This window comes from Micropterus dolomieu, linkage group LG10 (genome assembly GCF_021292245.1).
Source record: "Micropterus dolomieu isolate WLL.071019.BEF.003 ecotype Adirondacks linkage group LG10, ASM2129224v1, whole genome shotgun sequence".
Lineage (NCBI taxonomy): Eukaryota > Metazoa > Chordata > Actinopteri > Centrarchiformes > Centrarchidae > Micropterus > Micropterus dolomieu.
The window spans coordinates 21146054-21164768 of NC_060159.1; the positions used below are offsets into that span (position 1 = coordinate 21146054).

The 18715-nt window shown below is 38.7% G+C and overlaps 2 protein-coding genes across 4 annotated transcripts; one reads left to right on the forward strand and one right to left on the reverse strand.

Moving 5' to 3' along the window:
* Nucleotides 1-2307: 2307 nt before the first annotated feature.
* actc1a (actin alpha cardiac muscle 1a) lies at nucleotides 2308-11669 on the reverse strand. 2 transcript variants are annotated; one of them, XM_046061517.1, is made up of 8 exons: nucleotides 11536-11669; nucleotides 5120-5273; nucleotides 4903-5031; nucleotides 4552-4747; nucleotides 4286-4447; nucleotides 3812-4003; nucleotides 2696-2877; nucleotides 2308-2582 (listed from the first exon to the last, which is right to left on the reverse strand). In XM_046061517.1, exons 1-8 carry the CDS (start codon nucleotides 11541-11543, stop codon nucleotides 2439-2441), a joined length of 1167 nt encoding a protein of 388 aa, XP_045917473.1. In that variant the 5' UTR covers nucleotides 11544-11669; the 3' UTR covers nucleotides 2308-2438. The 2 variants fall into 2 exon arrangements, with proteins under 2 accessions (XP_045917473.1, XP_045917474.1); XM_046061518.1 differs by lacking the exon at nucleotides 11536-11669 and adding an exon at nucleotides 6886-7061.
* A 98-nt stretch (nucleotides 11670-11767) lies between these two features.
* On the forward strand, nucleotides 11768-18003 carry LOC123977707 (adenylate kinase 7-like). 2 transcript variants are annotated; one of them, XM_046060605.1, is made up of 18 exons: nucleotides 11768-11978; nucleotides 12069-12218; nucleotides 12925-13039; nucleotides 13138-13232; nucleotides 13339-13449; nucleotides 13660-13743; nucleotides 13834-13922; nucleotides 14013-14103; nucleotides 14371-14448; nucleotides 14530-14679; nucleotides 14874-15002; nucleotides 15178-15283; nucleotides 15663-15791; nucleotides 15879-15944; nucleotides 16112-16309; nucleotides 17101-17342; nucleotides 17543-17701; nucleotides 17800-18003. In XM_046060605.1, the coding sequence occupies exons 1-18, from the start codon at nucleotides 11895-11897 to the stop codon at nucleotides 17827-17829; spliced, it is 2106 nt and encodes a 701-aa protein (XP_045916561.1). In that variant the 5' UTR covers nucleotides 11768-11894; the 3' UTR covers nucleotides 17830-18003. The 2 variants fall into 2 exon arrangements, with proteins under 2 accessions (XP_045916561.1, XP_045916562.1); XM_046060606.1 differs by having other exon boundaries at nucleotides 17125-17342.
* Nucleotides 18004-18715: the final 712 nt, after the last annotated feature.

The window sequence follows — 18715 nt, forward strand, 5'->3', positions numbered from 1 at the left end:
ATCTTACTCCTTAAGCTGAGTTAAATAAACTATTTAAAACTGTCCTGGAACAGCTGGAAAATTGTAAAAAACACACTTTTTAGGGATACCTGGTTCTCACAGGACAGCAATGCTACAAACATATGATGAGCTTATAGACCATGATGTTTGGCTGTAGATTAGTGAAGATCATTATCGATATTTCTGATGCCAACGATTCTTTCTGTAGGATCAATAAAAGGATCGATATATAAACACAGTCATTTGGAGTGACTGTGTGTTTTATCATAAGTATCTTACTGTCACCAGGACGGTCTAATTATAGTTGGTTCATAGGAACTACTTCTCCTTCCACCTGTCAAAGTTATGCTTGTGCTATGGCTCTGTGACAAAGCGGAGCTTCTTTGAAGTGAGCCGCTGCAGTCCTTTACATTTCGCAGGATTGAATACTGTCTATAGCTGACTTTAAAAGCGATTACGTCTGGCTGTATTTTAGCTGTGAACGTAATAATGCCGCTGTGTGTGATGTGTGTGCAAAGACAGTGAAATACTTTGGCAACGCCGCAAACTTCGCTAAACATCTGAGATTAAGTCACAATAATATGATGTTATGAAGTGACAGTTCTGAGAAGGATATTTTTATTATAATTAAATACTATGACAGTAGTTTGATGTCTTGCCATTATGCAGCTATTATTTGGAATTGGTAAGCCTACAGCCTCCTCCTTATTTCCCTCAGAAATACAGAAACAGGAGGGGAGAGGGAGGTCACATTAAACTAGAAATAAAATATGTAAAAAGTATTAGTATTGGTATCGGTAGGCAGTACAAGCCTGGGTATTACTTAGTACTGGATCACATAGGAATAAAGTGGTAGGGCCTATCACACATCACTACTGTAGATAAAACTACCCGACAGTATATAAAGAAGTTCAAATTAGCTCAACCTTACAGCATAAAAATACAACACACACATGATGTTAATCCAGAAACATCATATATGATAGTAAAACACTGACTGTGACCATTTTTCTGCAGAATAAGTACTTTTACTTTTGAGACTTAAGCTGATATTACTTGTTGCTTTTACTTAAGGTTTTGAATGCAGGACTTTTACTTGTAGTGAAGTATTTTCACAGATTGGTATTAGTACTTAAGTAAAGGATCTGAATACTTCCTCCACCATGGGTGATGGATTTGATTTCTCAGACTATTGTAGATTGGGAATAATATAATAAAAGACAAAATAAACGATCTCAAGCATCATAAAAGTAATCTGTTCAGTGAACCACTTTTGAGTGGACTTTTGTGGTAAAACTAAAGCTAAAAAGTAACTACCCCATTAACTCCTCAAATGCATAATTTTCTGTTTATTGTGGCCCATGCCCAGAAATTGCTTTCCCATTGTTCAAAAAGGAAAAGCAGCCTTAAAGGATCATTTCAGTAGGCTCAGACTGTTATACCAGATGTCTGGCAACATCAAGGAAAGGATCCCTACGAGTGACTCCTGGTGACACCCTTTGTTTTTAACACTCATGGACAATTTTCACTCTGAAATCATGCGAGATGCGAGTTGTTGCAGGAAGATGCTGGTGGAAACGAGGGAGAGGACTTTTTTGTGTACACTGAAGAACTGCTAGCTAGACTTTATTTCCTAACGTTATTCCAACACAATAAACTCCTCTCTCCAACTCTGACTCACGTTTCCACTGTCGTCTTCCTGCAATAACTTGCCTCTCACGAGAATTATCCTTGAATGAGACAGCTAATGCAGCTAGTTCATTGCTGCATTGGCTGAAGTTATCTGCTGCACAGATTCCAAAACTTCTTAGTCATTTTGACACAAAATATGTGGAAACAGGGCCCAGGTTTTAAAAAATACTAAAATTACCCTTTAAAGTCTTAAAACTACAGTGACACTTTAAGCATTTAAAACAACTTTATGTGTGTGATGTTTTACTATTGAAGTATGATTTAATTCCAGCCTTTTAAATAAAGGAAAATAATTGTTTTTATTCCTCATATGTAGCCTGCCTTTGTTAGGCAAACAATTAAAATATGCTTTTTCAGTCTCACATGGTCTTAAGCTAAAAACTCATGATGTCTTGAGGTTTCAAATTCACATATTTTACTGTTAAGTATAGAGTATTTTTCTTCTAATTTCAATTTCACAGAGAAGAGAATGCTGGGTCAAATCTCCAGCTTGTGGTATTAACAACTTAATGTGTGAGAGGTGTCACCAAAAGGATAGTGTTCATACTTTAAATGTTGCCGGTTGCCTTTAAATATGATTTATGCTGTATATTGAGACTCCAGGACTCCAGACTGTTACTGTTAAAAGCAACTATTTTTATTACAAGGGTACATGTATATACAGCAAAAGGCAGAGTAGAAATACAGATGGAAGGAGAGCTGGGGCAGTTGGTGTTGGGTTTTCTTTTTTTGTGCTGGTTGGAGAATTAGAAGCACTTTCTGTGGACGATTGAGGGGCCAGCCTCATCGTACTCTTGCTTGCTGATCCACATCTGCTGGAAGGTGGACAGGGAGGCCAGGATGGAGCCGCCGATCCAGACAGAGTATTTCCTCTCAGGGGGAGCGATGATCTGCAGGAAGGGGAGAGGAGGAGCAGACGGTTGGTACGAGAACATTTTGAATGACATTCTGAACTTCCTGTGACCTGGGTTTAACCAGTTAGTGCAGGTCGATAAGGGCTCACCTTGATTTTCATGGTGCTGGGGGCCAGGGCAGTGATCTCCTTCTGCATACGGTCAGCAATACCAGGGTACATGGTGGTACCACCGGACAGCACATTGTTGGCGTACAGGTCCTTACGGATGTCAATGTCGCACTTCATGATGCTGTTGTATGCAGTCTCATGGATACCAGCAGACTCCATACCTGGGCAGGTTAGATGAATAAGATGAGTTCATGTGGTTGACAGTAAGCAAGCTAATAGGGAAATAATTACAGAAATAATAATATAATGATAGTAATAAAAGTAATAGTAACTTTATTTCTACAGCGCTTTTCTAAAACAAAGACACAGAGTGTTTTACAATAAAGTAATTTAAAGCTAATAGGAGATACAATAATTAAAAACAATTATACCAAATTAAATTACATCATTTAACAGAAAGTCATTGAATAAAAATGGCTTTACTTTAACCACCCTATTTAGCATTTATAAGCATTATTTAAACATTTAATTTTATTTTAAGCTTTAATTAGTGTACAGTATTTATCAACAATAACACCTTCTCTAATGAAGACATATATATGATTATTCTTATTAATATTATTTTATTTCAACTATGTTTTGCTATATTATCAGTCATTTATTCATATATTATTATTATTATTTTAAAAGTTACCTGTTCATACACCTGTCTCCACTGTCCACAGGAGTTGATGACAAATAGATTAATAAACACTTATATGTGCTTACAGCTACAGTGCAGTTTGTTATAAACCATTTATTAAATGTTTACATACTAAAGGCGGTGTGGCAGTAAATGTAATGAGGAAACTGAAATATCAAAAATGTTGTTGCATGTAGCATAGTAGATTAGGCTACTTTTTTCTTTTATCTATGCTTTATTTTAATCATAATTTTAGACCAAATGATTTTGTCAGCTTAATCACTTTATACATTGTTTTTGGGGAAAAAATAGTTATTGTTATTGTCAAAATTATTATGTCAAATAGTAATTAGTTTAGGAAAGAGGGGAAATCTCCCTTTGGCCACTAGGCGGTGTAAAGTCACTGCACACATGAAACCTGATCGCTGTGGTGTTCCCAGCTCCTGGGTGTTGGGTCAGCGGTCAGGACTCACCGATGAAGGAAGGCTGGAACAGAGTCTCGGGGCAGCGGAAACGCTCGTTGCCGATGGTGATGACCTGACCGTCGGGCAGCTCGTAGCTCTTCTCCAGGGAGGAGGAGGAGGCGGCGGTGGCCATCTCGTTCTCAAAGTCCAGGGCGACGTAGCACAGCTTCTCCTTGATGTCACGCACGATCTCACGCTCAGCTGGAGGACGGAAAAAGTCACAGTTCAGTCGACAAGTCTCACATGATAACAACCGGATTAATCAACAAACAGCTTAATGTGTTAATTTCTGGAAACTGGAAGTAAATGAGGCTCAGCACTTCTTTATTCTCACCTGTCTTTTCATGTTTAAAGTGAATATGTCATTTATTAAAGAAGTAGCCTAATAAAATGAGACTGTAGGGTATAAATTTTAAATTAGCTCCACCTTGACCATAAAGTCATCCCATTTGTGTTTCCAGTTAGTTGTTGGGGCCTACTTACCAGTTGTGACGAAGGAGTAGCCACGCTCTGTCAGGATCTTCATCAGGTAGTCAGTCAGGTCGCGACCAGCCAGATCCAGACGCATGATGGCGTGGGGCAGAGCGTAACCCTCATAGATGGGCACATTGTGGGTCACACCATCACCAGAGTCCAGCACAATACCTGTCCATGAAAAGCAGCAGTTTGTCAGAAGACAACACCTAAAGAGTGCATTTTTATCGGCCTGTGATGTTGCACAGTCGAGGAGTCTTTAATTTTAGACTCACCGGTGGTACGGCCAGAGGCGTACAAGGACAGCACAGCCTGAATAGCCACATACATGGCAGGGACGTTGAAGGTCTCAAACATGATCTGGGTCATCTTCTCCCTGTTGGCCTTGGGGTTGAGGGGGGCCTCAGTGAGCAGAGTGGGGTGCTCCTCGGGGGCCACACGGAGCTCATTGTAGAAGGTGTGGTGCCAGATCTGTGAAACAGGAACAGGGAGGAATATGTCAGGGACTCAGTTTCTTATATAGCAGGTGTAAAATGACTCATTAGGCTCCAATTATGATAAAAAGAACAAAACAAGGAAAACAAATGAAGACATTTTTGTATTTCTTCATTTTCTCAAAATCTTACCTTCTCCATATCGTCCCAGTTGGTGATGATGCCGTGCTCGATGGGGTATTTCAGAGTCAGGATACCCCTCTTGCTTTGGGCCTCGTCTCCCACATAGCTGTCCTTCTGACCCATACCCACCATCACACCCTGAAGACGAAGCAAACACAGCATCTCAGGGACAAGACAGACACACACAGACAGCCTGTGATAAACATGGCCCTTTCAGTGTTCCTACCTGGTGACGGGGGCGTCCAACAATGGATGGGAAGACAGCACGGGGAGCATCATCACCGGCAAACCCAGCCTTGACCAGCCCAGAGCCGTTGTCGCACACGAGGGCGGTGGTCTCGTCGTCGTCACACATGTTTGGTCTTTTCCTGGCTGGCCTTCTATACGAGACAGAGGATGGGAACGAAACATTAGTTTGTGATATTCACAGGAATGTTTTGTTTTGCCTGGAACAGGAGCTTCTATTTGACAGTGTTTACATCATTTGCTTTATTCAAAGTTTCAGTTGTACTTGATTGTTAAATCACCCTACCACATCTAACCTATCTTGTTTAAATGTGTAATATTTCCATTCAAAGTCTAAGTGAAAGATCATTTAACTAAAAAAAAATAATACCATGCAATTCTGAGAAACAATGTCGCGCCATGTTCAGTATGAGGACACCTCTGAGTGCTCTAATCTCCTGTCTGAGTCTCACAGCTGCCTGAAAAGCCAAAACGGGACATGGTCCGACCCCCCACGCACACTCACAGGTCTATTTTAAGCTTCAGGATGCTTGTGACCCTGCTCTTCCCCCACAACCCCTCTTCTGTATCTCATCGTTAAGCCACAGCCAGTTAACAGCTGAGGCAGTGTGTTTTGACAAGTGACAGGGGAGGCCTGGGTTTCTCCTCAGCTGTCGCCACATTGTGGACTCCTCTGTTTGGAGCCGGACCATGTGCTCTGCCCCTGCCAGGAACTCTGGCTACAGCCTGCATCCCAAATGGCAGCATCCCCACCTTCATACATGCGTCCCGATTCAAATCAACATCTGTAAGTTCAATTTAAATGGCTGCTCTAGCATTCTATGACATTTTTAAATGGAAATCCGCCAGTGGATAGTCCTGCGGATGGTGATTTCAAATAAACTTTTGCAAATCACTGACTTTCATTGTGGATATGAGTTAGGTTCTTCTCTGACCAGAGCTTAAGTACAACAATCTCTTCATCAAATTTGAGTTTGTAGGGATATCTTTTCTTTTTGAATTGTATTTGAAGTTGAAACTATACTTGTGTGCCACTAAATTATTTTAGAAAAGTATGAAATAAATAATTACGTGCAAATTATTTAAGAGGCCATTTGTATTCTGGGGTTTTGACAGTGTACCACTTTGCATTAAAAAAGCTAAAATGCAGAAAATGTTACTTGTTCATTTTCATTGACAGAGAAAGCCTCAGTTACATTAAAAATCCCTTTCTGAAGACTGTCTTGCCCAAAATGGGCACACTAGACTTTGTTGTGGGTTTCAGTGGAGATTTTCATCTTCCCACAATGTCATGCCCTGAAAATATTCTGTGTAAGCTACTGAGTTTTAATCTAAATGTACATTAATATTGATTGAATCTAATACATTTTCTCAGGTTGTATCTAACCTGAGTTAGAGCTTCAAGTCTGCCACACAACACGCAAGCACCCCATCCCAGCATCCTAAACCTCATAGCCTTTCCTAGTCTACAGGTCAATGTCAATGAATCTGGATGACTGTGCACATACAAAACTCTCAGAACTGTTCAACACCACCAGATTTCTTTCAACTTCTTCCCCCTCTCCTATACTCAGCTCTCATCCTTCCCCATAATCAACTCTGATCACCGAAACAACTTCAAACTGTTAAAAAAATCCATGTTGTGGCAGTGATATGTTCTACAGCAGCAGCGTCTACTCATCCTCCCTGATCCCTATGGTCCAAAACCCAACAGCTGACATGCAAGAAGACTGCAAAGGGACTCACCAAGTTGTAACCACAAGACTGGAGTTTCCACTGGGACAAAAGGCGACGGTGCGAGGGGGTCCTTAAATATGTCCCAGCATCCTGAGGCTGGGGGCTGGTGGGCGGGCTCAGGAGTTCACACAAGCCCAAATTAAGTGCTGCTTAGCAAAATGGTTCAGTAAAGTGGATCCTGTATCGGGGACGCCACCAAACTGGAGAGATGTTGCCTTGGAGATGAAAGGCAATGGACAGAAGTAAGGGGTAGTGGGAAGTTTTATGAAGACTTTTGTCTTGACAGATGGTCACATGATAAAAGACTGAAAAGTTGGGAATGAGAATTTCCAGTTTGATATTTTAATTCAGAATGATTTATTAAGGAGCTCTAAGATATCCTCAAATCGCAAAATGCACTTTGAGACAAATATATATGGTTTATATAAATGGTTTGTACATTAGAATGCTATATCATAATTTTTTGGGGGGTGTCAAATTATGTTTGTGGGTTCCTTAAAAATCAACTCATGCCCTTTAAGTCAACTTATGCCCTTTAAATTTAACATGATGAGAGATTTGGGACGCAGAAAACCGCTTAACTGCAATATTAAGCTTTATGAGTTCAGATTCCGGCCTCATACATAGCATCATCTTTCTCCCACTGATACTTTGTGGTGCTGCCCTTCAGGCCCCCCAAGGATGTGTTAATATGACTAAGCTCAAACAGGGCACTGTCCCCAGTTGTGTGGGTGATTGGAGGGTGTGATGGTAATCTGAGATCTTTCCTGAGCAATCTTGTTAAGGAGACGTCTAAGGGGACCTGCCTGCGACAGTTTGCCAGTGTCGTGGCATGTGTGTGGAGTGAGGGGGGCCAAAAACATGCCAGACAGCTGAGAGGCAATATCGTAAAAAGGGGGGCGGGAGGGAGATGAGGCCAGGGCCCAGACCCACAGCAGACGACAGATGCCTGGGATGGCCTGTGCAGGGAGCGACGTGCAACGGTTCTGAGCTCTGATTGGCTCCAGTGTCTCCTTTTAGGGAAATGGAGTGTCAGAGGCTGCAGGTCGCCATAGAATCAGGCTCCTTATTCGTCACCTCCTACAGCCCCCACAGTGCCTACATCCCCATGCTGTAGCCCTATCAGGCCACTGTGAGTGCAGTGAGAATGTAAATACCCCCCACACCATCAACACTTGGAAATATTCCATTTGTAGCCATGTGCTGTGATGTATCTCTCAGGGAGAAACGCTACTAACCTACTTGTGTATTTCTATTCCAAGCCTTTACGTAACAGAGCCTGAGTTAGTTTCACATCATGTATCTTTGCCTACTGGTAACTATTCACAAAGCTTTTGGTACCTGGTGAATCACCATAGTACTGCACAGGGTTTTGTATCTTTTACAGAGGTGTGGTGCCAGATCATATCAACAAACACAAAAAAGGATCAATATTCATCATTGATAAGACAATATAGCAAAAACCAGAAAATAACACAAAGCGTAACATGATGAGAACTTTAGGTAACTTAAGCTTAAGAAAAAAGAGGATCTGAATATTATTTGCATACATCTTTGTGTACTTTCTGTGGTAATAACGTTAACCAGAAATCTGTACAAACAGGCCAATAAAAAGATAAATATATATTCTGAAGAAACGTATGATTTGCGATTACATCTCAAAACACAAATAGCAATAGCATGTGACAATCCTGTTGCTGATGTTGGACATGGATTCAGTTTGGTCAGGTTTTAACTCAGTGTTGTTTCTCTGGCCACAGCGAAACTTCTATATATACTTTTTTACAGCAGCAGCGATCAGTCCTCCAAGAATCTTTTGCCCTCTGATGGTTTTCAACATCAGTTAGTGGTGGAAGAAGCATTCAGATCGTTTACTTAAGTAAAAGTAGCAATACCACACAATAGAAACACTCCTCCATTACAAGTAAAAGTAATATATTTACCTAAGTACAAAGGTATAAGTACACGGCCGTGTTATATTATTATATTAGTAGATCATAACATATTATTAATGCATTTCTCTTGTAAGTGTTGTAGCTGGTTGTGGTGGAGGGAATTCTGCTACATATACTGTTGGGCATTTAATCTATTACAATGCATCATATTTTCCTTTATTTTAGAAACTTATTATAATGTTTTGTTTGTGAAATCTTAATCTGAAAAGTAACATGTAACTATAGGTGTTAAATAAATGTAGTAGAGTAAAATATACAATATCTTTATTTAAAATGTAGTGTTGTATGAGTATAAAGTAGCATGATATGAGTAAGGAAATACTCAAGTAAAGTACAAGTACCTCAAAATTGTACTTAAGTACAGTACATGAGTACTTATGTGTATTTGACAACAGTCATGTTTCTGCAGGCCACAAATCCCAAATTATCCACAAATAATCAATCATTATATTGATTTATTCAGTACCTTTTGATTAAAACAAAAATGAAAACAGACCTACAAACAGAAGTACACCAGCTTAGTGTTAGTAATAGCTCGACTGAATGATTCTGAATGAGTTGATAGCATTTGTTTTAAGTGTCTGGTCTGGCACAGATTCTCTCTTGTTCAGTAAGGGGACAACTACTGCACATTGTTGAGCAAAAAAGTAGGAGGCAAAGACATCACGTTAGTTTTTGGATGAAACCGGTGCTGTGTTTTGTCAACTGCTCCCTTCTAGTCAACGAAGCACTTTTTGGCAGAGTCCTATCTTTATCACCAGGCCTTTATCAGGATAAAGCCAAATGGTCTTAAATGGGTCATGGTTTTGAGGAACAGTCGTCCTTATAAGGACATGTAGGAAGCACACCGTTTGTCTGTCTTGACAGCTGCCCCCTCTGTGCTTCACCCTCCACCTCCTCCAACACACACACATGCACACACTTCAGCAGCTGTTGGCAACAATTGCTTGGACAGTGGTTTGTTTACCATTGACAGTACAATGTTACAATACATGCTTTTTTGCAATGGAAAGAGCACAAGACAATTAATCTTGTGTATTTTGTGCCACATTTTCTGCAAAGATGGCACATAGAGTAAAATCTGTTGTTGTAATATTTAGTACAAAGATTTAAGCTATTGATAGTAATTAAATCAAAAAGGATTACTTTAAAGTTAGTTACTATACTTTCACACACAGTATAGGTGGTCATACTGTGAAATAAAAATGTCTTATTGTACTTTACAGGAGTATTTCAAGTTGAGCAAAAATGTGTTTTTAAATGTTCAGATGACTAATTGTATGACTACTTCTTTGATACCAGTATGTTTTGCACACTTCCATAACACCAGGTGATTAGGGTACAATTACCATAACTGTGTCACTGCAGAGGAGTATATTTCATAAACAACCACCGACATGCATGAATGAACATGCAGTGCTGACCTTGGCAACAACAGCCGTTATCGCAATTTGCTACATGCCTGACGCTGACGGAGCTGCAGTGTTTGACAAACTGCATGCTGGTTGACTTGTCAATCAGAACGATCACAACAGTAGCTATTTTGTAACTGTAAATCCTTATACCTGAGGTTGAAGAAGGAGACATGAGAAAAGTGACAGCAGAAACATTCAGTTGTATACCTATTTTATGACTTTCCACTGTTCAGTCCAAATGTTGTCATCACCTAAAAATATTCTTCCTAGAACATGACAGAAGCTTTTGTTGATATTTTTGTAGCAATGTTGATATTTTAAAATCATTTCTTTTCTACAATTCATTGGTACTTACTGGCTGACAAACTGACAATAGGCCTATAATTGTATATTACTGGGTGATTACCGGATTCCTGTGCTGTAACTGTATGTGCTTGCTACACTCAAGATGGAAATCTTATAAACCTTTATAAAGAAATAATGCAATGTTGTAAAATAAGTTCCCATATTTTCTTTCTCTGGGAAACTGACAATTTCTGTTGTTTGGAAGACACCTCTGAGCATCCATGATATTTCAGGAATTACAGGACTTCTGGTTAGGTGGTGAATTTAAATTAGATTAACTATACATGGCAAGAAACAACCAATCATCCACGAAGCATCACAGTGCTTTGAATGTGTGACAAGGTGTGTTTTACTGAGTGCTGAGATCTGTGTAGACCAGACTCCATCAAGCACTGCCAGCAGTTTCTGAGATAATGTCAGCTCTATAAATATATGGGGTGCTTTGAAAGTTTCCATGTCAGCGCTCCATTGTCCTGCACCATGAGGGGATCTACAGGCCCACAGGTGTGTGTGTTTAAAGAGGCAGGAGTGAGAGGGGCTACATAGAGGGTGGGCTCAATTAACTACAATGACCCCGTGGGACATAAATGGGCAACAAAATTGTTGCACAATAATTAGTGTTGTAAGAGATAATGAAATAATAACCACACAGCATGATAAATATTAACCCTGCAACAGTTCCATCTGGAAATAAAAGTACAGTAAGTGTAATTTATGGCTTAATTACACATCAAAACTTCTTAGGATTAGAAAAGCACTTAATCTACTAATAAATGACTAATGTAAACCTAAGCCATTAAGGTGGATAAATGTGAAATAGGCCTACAATGTCAGATACATAGCATCATAATCAGGCAGGCTTATTCAACTATGTTTACACGCAATAGGTGCATATGTCTAAATTTGACTACTTTTAAGCCAACAAAATAATACTTAAAAACGGCTTTAGCATTTCACCCTTTAATTTTCATCTTGGCAGTGTGGTGAAGGCTTTGAAACACCACGTAGACCGAATAATCGGCAATAAATCATACAGAAAGTATAACTGAACAGCAGCTACGGCCATGTACGTTATTCATTACAGCTACGCACAGTTTACGTAAAATAACGTGTCGCATTTCAGCGAAGCAGTTCATTGGCTGAGCCATAGTAACCTTAGTGAGTCCATGGCAACGGGTGACAAGAAACACTTTGTTTTGGTAACGTTACACAACACAAGACGTTATTTTTGTATCAGCGCTTTAATACATTTTCTTTGCGTAGTGAAGTTTGTACAAAAAGCATTTACCGCAAATTTTTAAAAATGAGTGTCAAAAAGCAACAAACTCGTCCCAAACGTATTTTCATCAACGACGTCGACAGGTATTCGTCCAGACACATCGCCCAGGTAGCTAAACATGCAGCCAATGTTATATTGTTAATGTATAATGGCGTGTCATTCGCTAGCTTATAGTATGTCTTCTCACTTTGTTGACAGTTTTTATCGACATGCGTACCCGGAGAGTCCTCGGAGGATGCCGAAGCAGAGGAGACTCTGGCCTCCCGTGAACCTGCTTTCCAAATAGTGGGAACTGTGTCTCCTTCCACCAAAGATGAAAAAGAAAGATTTCTACTTGAGCAGTATGCGGTGAGTTTGCATAACATAACATAATAAGTAACTTTGTCCTTCGTTAGAGGACTTTGTAAGTGTATATTTGCCTACAGGCTTTACTGACAAATACATACAGGTAGTTGTGAAAGGTACTAGTTAGCTAACTTAAGTAACATCTACATCTACATCATCTTACATCTACTCTGGCACAATTGTGAAGGTGCTTGCACTTTATTGAGTTACTACTACCATTTTATTCCACTTTACTCCTCTACTCCACTTCATTTCAAGAGCAAATATTGTACTTTCAATTTAGGCCTATTTGCTAATAGGCTAATGTTACTACTTGTTTTTCATATAAAGCAAACGTTCTGCTTGTACAATATGATTCATTGCCACAGATAAAAACTATCCCATAGTTAAAGTTGGCTCCTTATTTTCACCAAGTACACCAATAAAATGCTGCTTACAAGTCAATGCATCAGATAATAGATTCTAATAATAGATAAAAGATTCTGTTAAGGAGTCTTTCTGCATAATGAGTACTTTTAACTTTTTAATATGTAGTGTAATTTCTTTCTAATAATGCTAATTGAGTTCCTGTATTATGTATAGTGCATTGTTACTATTACTTGCTACCATTGAATACAGGGACCATAACAACTTTATGTAAATTATGTTTATTTCTAGACAATGCAAATAGCATACATTGTTTAACTGGATATATAATCTCTCTTGGTAGTCACCAGCTCGAGATGAGCTTCTTGAGCGCCTGTGGGAGTGTGATGTAGTGGTTTACAACATCTCAGAAAGTGCCACACAACAGCAGGTTAAAGAAGCAACATGGGCAATCACAAGTTAGTAGGCTCATTACTTGGTAGATTGGCTTCAGTGTATACCTTAGTCTCTTGCAATTATCCTTAGTAACTGTCTTGTTTCCTTCTTTTACAAACAGCCCTTCATGCTGAGATGGAGAATTTCAAGTCTCGGAAAATGTTCATCTTAGTCTCAACTGTGATGACTTGGGCCATGACCAAACCAGAGAGTCCGGTGAGCCTGTGGGGAAATGTTGACAAACTATCAAGTTGTCCTGTGAATAAAACACAACCAATTATTTATAATAGTTATAATATATAATAATAATTTTTCTCTTCAGGATGAAGGAGACGCTCTTCTAACAGAGGAGGAGTTCAGAAGAAAAAGGCCACATCCCAGCTTCAGAAACCACAACAATCTGGAGAAACTTGTGCTCAAACTGGGTAAAGGTGTAAGTACATTATCTGGATGAAAAGTTCAACATAAAAGTAGCACTTTAATTAATGTATTTTTTTTTTTGCTGTGCTAACTTCATCACCACCCTTATTGTCCAGGTAGTAGGCTCGTTACTCGGTAAACAGCATCAGGAAAAGGAAGTTAGCTGTAAAAATACACAGAGTGGAAAAATGCCTTTTGAAAACCTGATTTTTCATTCTTACAGAAAAAGTCCAAACTCACTTGCTATGTGGTGGCTTCTGGTCTTCAGTATGGAAAGGGCGAGAACCTCTTTCACTACTTTTTCAAGGTAGATGTTAATGTGATACTAACTCAGTATGTGTATATACTGGCTAATTTGCAATATCATTTTTTTGTGAAATGTCTTGTTTTCAAACAGGTGTCTTGGTTGATGCAGTTTCCAAAGGTTCCTCTATTTGGACAGGGCACAAATTATATCCCCATGATCCACGTAAATGACCTCGGAGGGTGATTTTAATTGAATGTAACTCTACATATATACCATAATTTTGTTTTTTGAGATAATTATTGCAGGGCTGAACTGTGTTCCTTTTTCAGAGTGATTCAAAACATCATTGAACTCAAGCCAAAGTCAAAATTCATTCTTGCTGTCGATGACTCCAAGAACACTTTGGAGGATATTGTAAAGGTAATGTTGTAAATGCAGCAATACATTAAAGAAAATGGATAATATGTCTGTTGTAAAACACTTTTGTTGGGTGTTTGATGACCCAAGTCTGATTTGAATTAAGTTGGGGACCTTTGTTACATGTCATCTCTCACATTCTCCATTTCTCATCACTCTTTTGTGAACTTTCAGCTGTGAACTGCAAAGACGAAATGACCAAAAAGATAAAAATCTGCTAAACATAATACAACAATTATTCTTATTCTCTATTCACTTTTTACCCTTCAGAGGATAAGTGATATACTTGGGCCAGGAAAAATTAACAAAGTCGCAGAGCAGGAAGCCATCACCATGAAGGCTTTTAAGGTACAGTATGTCATTTATTTCTTATTTTAAACAAGTATGAACCTTATAGTCAATATAAAACATACTGTGTTGTCATTTCAGCCAGGGGAACTGGAGTACTTAAGTATCAACCTCCGCCTGGATGCTTTTATCATAAAAGACCTCTTCAGTCTCCGCTGGACGTCTGAAGCAGGGATGGTTGAAAACATGGAGAGCATTGTGGAAGAGTACAAAGACACAAGGCAGCTACTTGTGAGTGTTCAAGTCCTTCAACTAAACATTTACAAACACCATTTAATTTTGTTGATACACTCAAGGCTTAAAGCAGTATTCGAGAGTTGTCTTTGTTTTGTTATATACAGATAGCAGAAAAGATTTAAATATATATACAGTATCCCCGGCTATTATAGATAGTACAGCTGCCTTTTCCCCATTTATTTCCTTAGCCAATCAGAATCTGCCTGTTTGGACCTCCAGCTGTGGGCAAAACCACTGTTGCAGAGAAGCTCTGCAGTCATTACCAGATACACCACATCAAGATCAAGGAGGTCATTGATGAAAAGATCACACAACTGGTCAGTGGCATCAAATACTTGTACCAGCAGACAGATGTCATTTTTCTCTCTGCTGCTGTCATGTAACTAAGGAAATACTGACCTCCTGTGGAGATGTCATGAATATGTTGCCGTTTCAGACTCTTGAATGCATTACGCATTGCTTATTTTTCACGTTCCTTTCCATATGATACAGAAGGAGATAGTGAATGAAGTTGACCCTGAAAATGTCAGTGAGGAGGTAGCAGCTGCTGCACAGATACAACTGGACATTTTAAACAAAAGCATGGAAATGAATGCAGGTAAGTTACAGACCCACAGCCCTACATAAAAACTACCATCTTCTCAGGCTCAGAAAGCTATAAAGTAGATTTCTTTTGGTTTATTAACATTATTTTAAAAGATTAAAACTGTACTCCATAACCTATGTGAAGGTGAACAAGTCTGATGTTTAGTCAGTGTAATTCAGTTTATGTTAATGTGTTTAATAGTTTCTGAAAGTTAAGTTTTTAGTTTTCATTTAGTAACCTTAGCTGAAGTTGTTTAATTAAATTAAAGTGTAATTTTACTGAGTCCTTTGTGTTAGATATATCTGTGGCCGGATTATTTATGGGTTATTGTTTGCATGTAGAGTCTTTTAGTTTCTCGATGTGGGTTTAAACAATTGTTTTGGTCCATTAGGTCGACTGGCCGACCATCTAGTTTTTGACATTTTGCAAGAAAAGCTGAATTCAAAGCCATGCAGGAACCAAGGATTTGTTCTCAATGGCTTCCCGAAGACATATGAGCAAGCAAAGCTGATTTTCTCTGGTCAGTTTCATCCATTGATTTAATTACTGCACAATGTTTATTAATATTGATTACACTAATGTGGATGTGTTGTATTTTATCATTCAGATGAGGACACGGAGAACCAGAATTTGATGTCCAAAGCACCTGTGTACAACAAGAAGATCACTCCAGGTTGTTGATGTACTTCTTACTTTAATATACCACAAAGATATAAACACAAGTTGTTCAGTTCTTACTTATCCTTCGAACTAACTCGCCAAAACTCTCTTTATACCTCTAATGATACAAAACATTCTGGCTGAAGCACTTTCTTATTCTACTTGTTTTATGTTTTGCAGAGCATGTTTTTGCTCTAAATGCAACAGATGATTTTCTGACGAAGAGAGCACAGAGACTTCCACAGAGTGTGGCAGAGAAAATGCGCTACACCGAGGAGGAATTTGTCCCTCGCCTGACGAGATACAGACAACACAGTACTGCTGAGGAAACCCTGCTGGACTACTTTGATGAGCTTGAAATCTACCCAGAACATATTGGTAAAAAAAAAAGAAAAGTGTATTAAAGTGAAAAACTAAAACTGTTCTTTAACATTATACACAAAAACACATACAAAGTACCAAAAAATTGCCGGTATATTGTGATATGGTATAAATATATTTGTACACATATAACATATTGGTACTGTCCTCAAAGCCACATAGTTCATATTAGGCTGCAACAGGATTCGGACCACAAACAAGAAACAAAGATTATTGCAGAACACATAAATGGCTATGTAAAAATACTGTACTTCAGATCTAGAAATTTAAAAAAGCAAAAGTGTGGTTATTAGGTGCAGGTTTGTGCCAGTCTGTATGTTTAACAGTTGTTTATGTTACATTTCATAATAATGGGACATTTAAAAAAAAGTGAACATGTCTTTCAGTATTTGTAGTCTTCATCTAGTTCCAGAGTTTCTTGAAATGAAGATCACATTTCCTGTAAACCCCAGTGCTTCATATTTCAAAGAGCATGTTGCTTCTTAGTTAAAACATGTTCTGTTTAAAGGAATAGTTCAACATTTTGGGAAATATGCTTTTTTGCTTCCTTGCCGAGAGTTAGATAAAAATATTCATACCTCTCTTGTGTCATGAAAGCAAATAAGCTCACTAATAACAGATTATACAGTAACTTGTTTGTTTACTCTGTGTGTAAAAATGAGAATTTACCATGCACAATCCACAATCTCATTGTGTGCTTTTCAGCAACTACTCTCATGATGTCCAATATAATGTTCAGAGACAGATTTGTGGAAATTGACAATCTACTTCACGATGTTTCTTTACAGTAAGTATGACTTGTTCCTCTCCAGAAGTCACCACAGATGATTCAGAGTACACAGATGTTATGAAGAAAATCACTGAGATGGTGGGGACTCCAAAGAACTATGGCATGAGTCCAGAGGAGCTGGAGGAGGAGAAGAGAAAGAAAGAAGAAGAGCAGAAGCAGAAACTGGCTACAGAGGCTGCTGAGAGGAAACACAGGAATGAAGCTGCGCTGGCCGAGATGGCTGCTCAGTATGAAGAGTGGGTAAGTTGAAAGAAGAAGTGTTGTATTAAACACATGGTAGCGATAAATTACCAGTGCCACATTTGGGTTAAGCAAAGTGTCGTACCAGCATTTAGAGAGTATGCATAGTAAAAAAGAGGAGCAGAAAGAAAGATTGGAGACTTTACTGTCTAAAGAAGACAATGACCGATAAACATTTGTCTTGTTGTATCATTTATTAGCAAAAGAATTTGTCTGAGGTGAAGAGACAGGAGCGTGAGCTGTTGGAGGCTCACTGTCTTCCTCTGAGGAACTACCTGATGAAGTATGTGATGCCCTCGCTCACTGAGGCCATGTTAGAGTGCAGCAAGGTCAAACCAGAGGACCCTGTCGACTTTCTGGTATTCACACAGTTGACCTTCTACACTGAACACAAGTGCCTTTTTGTTAAATGAGTGCATTGATACAGCTGTTGATATTTTCTATCTTGTTTTCACAGGCTGAATATCTTCTACGGAACAACCAATAAGAATAACATTTAGTCTAATGTGGAACTTATCCAATACATGTTATTAATTTACATCATTTAAAGTTGTGTTTATTATACAGTACTAAACATAATGAAAAGATGATTGTAAATTGAAAAGAGTGCTGCATCTGTAGTTGTGACTTGAAGAATTTATTCATAAAAACCACCAACATATCCATGCTTGATTGTGCCTTTGTTGTCATATGGTTTACATTTTAGTTTAGCTGACACTGATCATAAATTCATTTAATGTATTTCTGTACAAAAAATAACACTTTTATGTAGTGAGTCATTTACTTGGTGAACTAAAGAGCTAAAAAGACTTGCTTACTGGAAATTGGATATATGTCAAGCAAGCAGGAGTGCAAGAATCTCAGCTAGCGGCTAAAGTTGAAAATAAAGCAAGCATGAAAGCAAAACTGTAAATAGTTTCACCCAGTAAAATGGCTCAGTGTGCATAACACTCATTTTTACAGAAAAATACAATATTATCTACACATTAAAAGTGTATTAAAGTGAAAAACTAAAACTGTGATTTAACATAAACACATACAAAGGACCAACAAATTGCAGGCATATTGTTATATGGTATAAATATATTTGTACACATATAAAACACTAAAAACTACGCACATTTCTTCTCTTAGTGTAGGACTTGGCTCAGTGTTTGTGGTGGACGTTTATGGTTTTGCCAGGTTTCCACTCATTACAGATCTGTCCTCTCAGAGTCTCCATCTGGTCTGTGACTCAGCTCCCAGTTTGTTATTGAGAAGTCAGCTCTTACTGAAAGAAGTGCGCTGTCTCCACACTTAATCCTGCAAAGATGTAAACACAGCAATCTTCAGACACACTCTTAAGCTGATGATACACGGGGCAACTTTTTGAG

Coding starts and splice junctions, on each gene's coding strand:
- LOC123977707 (XM_046060605.1), top strand. CDS start 11,895: ATGAGTGTCAAAAAGCAACAAACTCGTCCCAAACGTATTTTCATCAAC. Junction 13,040..13,137: donor AGCAACATGGGCAATCACAA/GTTAGTAGGCTC, acceptor TTTTACAAACAG/CCCTTCATGCTGAGATGGAG. Junction 15,284..15,662: donor AAGCATGGAAATGAATGCAG/GTAAGTTACAGA, acceptor TTGGTCCATTAG/GTCGACTGGCCGACCATCTA.
- actc1a (XM_046061517.1), bottom strand. Junction 5,032..5,119: donor TTGGACGCCCCCGTCACCAG/GTAGGAACACTG, acceptor CTTCGTCTTCAG/GGTGTGATGGTGGGTATGGG. Junction 2,878..3,811: donor GTTCCAGCCTTCCTTCATCG/GTGAGTCCTGAC, acceptor TAACCTGCCCAG/GTATGGAGTCTGCTGGTATC.